At 55.0% G+C, this 7,325-nt stretch overlaps 1 protein-coding gene across 1 annotated transcript in view; it reads right to left on the minus strand.

Annotated features, from left to right (window-relative positions):
- The window catches only part of LOC103607014 (xaa-Pro dipeptidase-like), a gene marked incomplete at its 3' end in the record, with an annotated part of 44,397 nt that extends 37,990 nt beyond the window's left edge, over positions 1–6,407 (minus strand). The window contains exons 1-4 of the mRNA XM_008591567.1: positions 6,389–6,407; positions 6,084–6,189; positions 5,755–5,938; positions 4,110–4,237 (exon numbers count right to left, since the gene is read on the minus strand). Coding sequence (XP_008589789.1) covers positions 4,110–4,237; positions 5,755–5,938; positions 6,084–6,189; positions 6,389–6,407 — 437 coding nt within the window. The remainder of the gene's footprint in view (positions 1–4,109; positions 4,238–5,754; positions 5,939–6,083; positions 6,190–6,388) is intronic.
- Between the last annotated feature and the right edge of the window lie 918 nt (positions 6,408–7,325).

Below are 7,325 nucleotides of genomic sequence, written 5' to 3' on the forward strand. Positions count from 1 at the left end.
CGGGCCCCGGTCCGGGGGGGGCGCAACACTGAGGGTTGCGATCCGTTGCCGGACACGGAAAGGGACAAAAAGGAAAAAAAAAAAAAAAAAGTCCAAGTGGAAGTAAACACAGGTGGCAGCCCCACAGATGCCCTTTGCCCAGGTGGCCCTTGCCCTCCTCAATGACACTAGATGACAGCCCAGCCAGAGAACAAGTTGGGCCTCAAGGGCCAGGAAGGTCCTCCCTAGTTACAGGCCTGGTTCTCAGCAGGAACAACCATTTAACAGAACCTGAAAAGCTACAAGCATCTTCTCTGGCACTGTGCATTTCACTCTTTTTTAAAGGGCAGAGATAATTAAGTTTGAATAGTACTTATTTTTCATGTTTTAGGGATAATTATAATAAAAATCATTTAAATGACACCCTACGGGAAATACATGCCAAATGCCATGTCAAACCAGCCACCGAAGGCTTGGCAGCTGTGATTTGGCAGCTGATGGGAAAAGGAGTGGCATGTCCACATGTGCCCTGCAGAGCTGGCCAGAGAGGTCACTGGGCAGCTCTGAACCCACTGAGGGCCAGGCTGGCCAGGGCAAGAGGCAGCCACTCAGAGGGCCCACATCCTGCTCCATCTGGAGTCTGGGATAAAGTAAGGGCAGGTCATGCCAAGACCCATCATATGGGAGATCCTAACAGAAACAACCAGACCAGGAGAGGATGCGTCAGCAGGGAAGCCAATGCCACCCCAGACACTCCCTTCAAGTGTAAGGAACAGCTTTGGCAGGAGAGAGGAGAAGCCCCCCTCTCAAAGGGGTTCTCATTCTTCAGAAGAGGCCAGCACCTAGAGACCCTAGCCTGCACAGGCCTGCTCTGCCAGCAGCTGGGCCCCACATGACTTACAGGAGGACTTCCCAAGAGACCAAGGTCAGAGCTGACACCTACTCACTCTGCAGTGAGCACCAACGAAGACAATAAACTAATGCCGCACAGCACAGACAAAAGGGAGCCCTCTAGAAAATGAAATTCGAAGAGGTCTTGCCAGCTAGCTGACCACCTGCACGCAGTTAATGAATAATTAATAGGGCCAAATTACGGCAGTCATTATCCATTTACAGTGGCCACAGCCTGCCTTCAGCTACAGACGATGCTCCCGCGTTTCATTCTGCTCACTGCAGAATGCGGCAGCACTTGCTCCACAGAGGAAGTCAGCAACCATTTCAAGATTTCATTAGGTTGTCAAAGAAAAGCAGACCTCTCCAAAGCAATGCAGCCGCCTACTCCCGGAGACCACTACTGCATGCGAGACGGAGCACGCAGCAGCACTACCTCAGGGACAAGGGAGAGCCACTTATAAGGAGAGGTGATCAAGAGGAGGCCTGCCATGGTCAGCGGAGCGAGCCCAGAGAGGTACATGACTACGGATGCTGGCAAATGCCTAGCCAGGCCTGCAGCTGCCCAGATCAGAGGCCCCAGAAACCACCTGGTGTAAGAACCAAAGGAATGCTTTCGGCTTCGTTTCAGGAAGGTCTGTGCCCCTCAAAGAGGGTCCCACAAACTCCCCTGGCAAAAGAGGGAACTAGGGGTTGGCCACGAGAGAGTCCAAGGAAGCCCTGGTCCTCATGATACAAGGTGTGCACATGGGGTGGGGGACAATGCTGTGAAAAGCCACAAGCACACAGACTGCACACCACACCCACCCACACACATATCCCAAATCCCCCCCACGCATCACACCACACACACACATGCCCCCGCCACATCACACTACACACACACGCACCACACCACATATACCCACACACACCACACACACACCCCGTACCCCCCACCACACACACAAGACACCACACACATACATTCCTCCACACACACACCATATGCCCCCCCTCACATCACCACACACACACACAACACACACATCGCCAACACCCTATGTGCATCACACACACACACACACACACACACACACACACACACACACACACACACACACACACACACACACACACACACACACACACTTAGTGGAATGAAAAACCGTTTATCATGTTCATGGACTCAAAGGTCGGGAATTCAGACAGAGCCCAGAGAGGATGGCTAATCTTTGCTCCACAACATCTAGGACCTCAGCAGGTGGAAGGCTGGGCTCAGAATCACTGGAAGGCTTGCTGGAACCAATGGTTGGTGCTGGCAGTCAGCCAGTCTCTCCACATGGGTGAGTTTGGGCTTCCTAGCAGTGTGGTAGCTGCATTGCTAGGGCAAGCATCCCACGAGAGGAGCAGGTGGAAGTCATGCTGTACTTCCAATCCAGCCTCAGAAGTCACACAGCGACACTGCCACTGGGTGAGTTTGGGCTTCCTAGCAGTGTGGTAGCTGCATTGCTAGGGCAAGCATCCCACGAGAGAAGCAGGTGGAAGTCATGCTGTACTTCCAATCCAGCCTCAGAAGTCACACAGCGACACTGCCATATCTGTACACTGAGGTAGTCAGGAGGTCCTGACCGGAGTCAAGCAGGAAGGAAAACAGATTCCACCTCTTGACATTGCTGTGGCCATTCCTGGATGTTATAATCTACTCCCTGGCTTCATCACCACCTCATGTCAGTGTCACAAATGTAACCGTCCCAACAGGGACCAACGCTGTAACTACAGCCCCGGGGATCCCTCCCAAATAGCATCACCGTCGTTCCACAAGGAAGGAGTGGGAACCAGACAGCAACCAGACCCTCTCTCAAGCCCCATGACCTCTGCAGAGAGGCCACGCTGAGCCACCAGGCCAGCTTGGCTTCCAACTGCAGCTCCACAAGACCAGACCACAGGACCTGCACACCTCGCACCACCACAGAGCCTGCTTCCTCTGTGATAACACAGCAGTCATGAGGATTCATCCAGGAATAGGATAAAGATCACTACAGGATGAGAAGGCAGCAGTCAGGTGAGGGCTCTCAGTGGCAGCCCAGCCACCCCCTCCCTGACCTCCCTCGCAAGGGTCAAACCAGGGAAACATCCCCTGCAGAAACACAGACTGCTTCTCTTCTGCTGCCAATTTCGCTTAAAGCTGAGTCTTTGCATGAAAGCTGATGGCCCAAGACCAGGCAGTGATCCTGCCAGGTGGCCTCAGGACAACTGTTGGCAGCTTGTGAGCCTGAACCCCTCACTCCAGGATAGCAGAAGAGCTACGTATGCCAGGGCCAACAAAGGAGCTTGTGGAGATTGCACTGAAGGGTGGGGGAGCATGAGGGGTGGCACATGAAGCATAGACAGTCTGGGGAACTCTGCTGTGGCCCTGGCCCTCTTCAAAAAGCCCAGTCCCTGAAGCCACCAGGTGCCTTGTCATTCAAACCAGCCATAGGCTCACAGCCCACCTGGAAATGAGTGTTCTGGGGCTCTATGCAGTGAAGGCTACAATTTACACATTAGCCCAGAATAATCACCCTCCAAGCAGAAATGATACGTTGGAAAGCAGCGGACATTTAGCAGGATCCTCTGATCACCTCAACATCCCTGGTTAAGTACAGCTTCTGCCTCAGTAGTTCTGAGTAGGCAGGAACGGCTCCTGGGGGGCCTGGAGCTGGCAAGCGCCATGGAGAAGGGGGAAAGGGGAGCCTCTGGGCATGGCCCCAGCCTCTAGGCCCACACTTGTCACACAGTGTAACCTTAGAGCCCCTATCCTATCTTACTGATGAACAGAGGACAGAGCCTATATCTGTGTCTAGAGGCAGGCATCCTGCATGTGATGAGCCTCAGAGAAGGCCCCCAAGCTCCTCTATCTGACCCAAACATCATGCCCATTGATGCCATGCAGGAGTGACTGCCCACTGAGGCCAAAGCCTCAGCCGGAGCATTTGAGGAAAGCTGGCAGTCCAGAGTTTCAAGATTAACGAACCGCATCTCCAAACACACACAGACTACCAGTCTGTAGCTGCAGCTCTGATGCTCCTTCCCAATCAAGGTGCAGAGCTCTGGCCCAGAGCAGGCCATCAGAGGGCCTGACCACTAACCCAACCTCCCACTGCTCTTTCCATTCCAGCCACCCACAGGCCCAGCCCTGCACTCCCACTCCCACCCCACCACCCCCAGCCAGCCAGTGGGTCAACAGCCACAGTAACATGGCCTGGACTACTCCTTACTTTCCCATCCAGGTGGCATAGCTGGCAGGAAGCCTGGGCACAAACAGGGTTGACTTCCCAGTGTCAACATCGATGGTGCCGTAGCAGCCTGGCTCAGTGACACCAAATGCCCAGTGAAAGAAGGATTCCTGTGGTGGGAACAAGGACCCTCATTACCAGTGAGCAGGACAGAAACCTGAGACACAAGGAGGAGGTGGGCAGCTGATTGGGCACCTTCTTTCCAAGACCCCAGAGAGCCAGCTTGGTCCCCCTCCTCCTGGAAACTGACCCCCAGCCTGACACAGCCCTTCCACCTCAGCACCTGGTTCCTTGCTCCAACTGCCCATCCATCCTTCCCTGGTTTTGCAGGGGGCAGCCTGGCTGGCTCTTTTGACCCTGTTTCCAGCCCTCTCTGATGACAAGGTCTCATGCATGTATCCCAGCCCACCTGCATCATTCCCACCTCACCAGCCCTAGCCCCTAGGCCCATGACAGGGCACCCTGGGATACAGGTGCCCAGCAGCACCACAGGCCCGGCTCAGCCATGCCTGTGCCTCTTGGCCACCTGCAGACAGGCAAGACGCCACCTTGATTTAGACGCTCCGGCCAGACATCTGTACCAAAATGGATTCCTCTCTTTAGGACTTCTTGCTTCCCTGTCCCACCCCCGGGGCAGCTGATGACTGCAGCGTTTAGCAATGAACACTGAGCTAAAACAGTGTTATAAAGGTATGAGGTGGAGGAGGATCTCCTCTAAAATTAGCCTTGCATAACATCAGTAAGGGAGCCAACAGGTGAATTTAGGAAATTGGTTTTTAAACCACAGAATATATAAACCTCAGGAAGCATCAAGACTAGTCAGAAAAAAACCATCTAGACCTCCACGTCTTTAGCAGCTAGGGGATTGCAGGCTTGCAGCTGCAAAACTGATGGAGAGGGAAGGAACCCTTTGGGCAGCAGGTGCCTTCACTAAAAATCACTCTACACTCACTCTGAGCAATGCATCTCAGCCCACTGGGGTGGACGCAGTCCAGCTGGGGAGGACATGTCTTGCCATCTCCTCTCCACACTTAGCTCCCCTTTGCATTCCTCTATCTCCTCCTGCCCCCCGCCAACCTGGACACTGGACGGCCATGTCCCCTAGGCTTTGCCTGTCCCCGGAGAGGTTCTGAACTTCCCACTGTGGTCAGGCCCCAGCTCTGGGCATGGCAGTGCACAGAAAAGAGCCCCAGGAACTCAGCCTCCCCATCTGCACCTCGACCCTTTGCTGCTCCCTGGCTGTGGCAAGCTGCCCTCCCCATCCTCAACTTGCCCACTCCTATGCAAACCATCCTCCCAATGGGCAGAATTTGCCCTGGCCTTCAGGGCCCACGCCAAACGCTGCCTACTTCATGAAGCCTTGCCTGCTTGCTCCCAGGATCATCCCTCTATACCCTGACCTGAAAGAGCTGAGCCTGGCTGGTGACAGCTCTGCCCCCAGGCATGGCTAGGAGGGTACTGACCCCCCAGAGTCTGGGCTCCCCGGCCCTGTACTGCCTCCTGTGGGCCTTACCAGGGTCCCCCAAAGGGCAAAGCCGGTTCCCCCTAGGTCTGGTGCTGGAAACAGGCAGACAGGCCTACAGGAAGCCTGGTGCACGGAGATGTGGAAGCCAAGGGGCAGACTCACCTGGCGGAAGACTAAGGTGATGTCGGTGCAGTAGTGCGGGGTCTCCTCCCCACCCTGCAGCACCACGACAGAGCCGGCCTGCACAGCAGGGTTCTTCCGCAGACGCTCACACAGGCGCTGCCTGTTAAGGGCAAAGAGTGCCAGAGGCACCTTCAGGGTTTCGTTACCCAGCCAAAATGAAGGTCTGCAAAGACATGAACACACACCGCCTCTGTTAGCACCACCAAGCATGTCCTCCTCTGTGGTCTGAGCCTGCTGTAGGGCCCCCACCAGCATGCAGCAAGTCAGCTCGAGCTCAACCTGCTTGTGACCCAGAAACAGCCCCTCACTGGGCTGCCCTCTCCTGCTGTCCCTGAGTGCTTAGCCCACAAGTGAGGATGAGGAACATCTGGGTCTGTTTAGCCTGTGGGCAGGTGAGGCCCATGGAGGGAAAGCCTGCAATGGTTTAAGACACATGCTTGACTCACCCTCAAGGAGCTTACCATCCAGTTGGACAGTCAAGAAACACATGGTCTGACCCAGAAAACATCCCCGCCTCAGCCTGACCACCGGTGCTCTCCTCAATCCACCCCAATCGGGCCTCCACACACTGACCCCCTTCCCACAAACCACAACTACCGCATGCTGTCCTCACCAGGCTTCTCGCTGCCCATGACACTGGGGCCACTACCTCTGCTGAAACCCCGCCCAACACCAGCTCCTCCAGGCTCCCTCCATCCTCAGCCTCCCTCTCTGCCAGCTCAACCTCCACTCTGGAGGCCCAGGGCTTGGTCCTGAGACCTCTTCCCTATCTTGGCTCCCTCCCTCAGCACAGCTGAGCCTACCCAGTCCCTTGGCTTTAAGTACCATCTACACCCACAGGCCGATGACATCCTCCTCCAGATTCACAGATCCTACTGGCCACCCAACACTGCCTCTCAGGTGCCAGTTACCTTGAACTCAGTGCGCACAATGCAGACCTGAACCCTGTCTCCTTGTGACACCAAAATTGCTCCTTCCCAACCTCCCCCTGACAGCTGCTTAGATCCCTGTCTCCTCTTTCATTCTACCTCCAATCAATCTGCAGAACCATGGGCTCTACCATACACCCACATCCAGAACCTGACCCCTCTCCCCATCCCCAGGGCCACTTCCCCAGAGTGGCTCATCCCCACCTCCTGCCTGGACAACTGCAGGGAACTCTTGGCTGCTCTCTTGGTTCCAGTTTCTCCCACAGACCCAATGCAAATCCTAACTGGCACTTCGCTGCTCAACCCCTCATTGGCTTCCTTGTGCCTTATAACAGAGTGCAGACTTACTCCTCAGCCTGCAAGGCAATGAGGAGCCTGGGGGGCCTCCACTTCACCCCTTGATTTCCTCTGCTGCAGCACAGGCATTCTTGCTCTTCCCTAAATACCACAAACACTCCACCCTTTGCTGCTGCTGTTCCTGTGGGAATGCCTTTCTGGCAGGCTCACGTTCTCACTTTATCCACGCCTCTGCAGAAAGGCGCCTTCTCCCAAGAGCAACTTTTCCTAGTCACCCAATCCAAACCTCATCCCCTTGCTATCTTCATTTCTCTCTAGAACATT

The sequence above is a fragment of the Galeopterus variegatus genome, unplaced genomic scaffold, assembly GCF_000696425.1.
Source record: "Galeopterus variegatus unplaced genomic scaffold, G_variegatus-3.0.2 Scaffold7042, whole genome shotgun sequence".
In the NCBI taxonomy this organism is placed as follows: domain Eukaryota; kingdom Metazoa; phylum Chordata; class Mammalia; order Dermoptera; family Cynocephalidae; genus Galeopterus; species Galeopterus variegatus.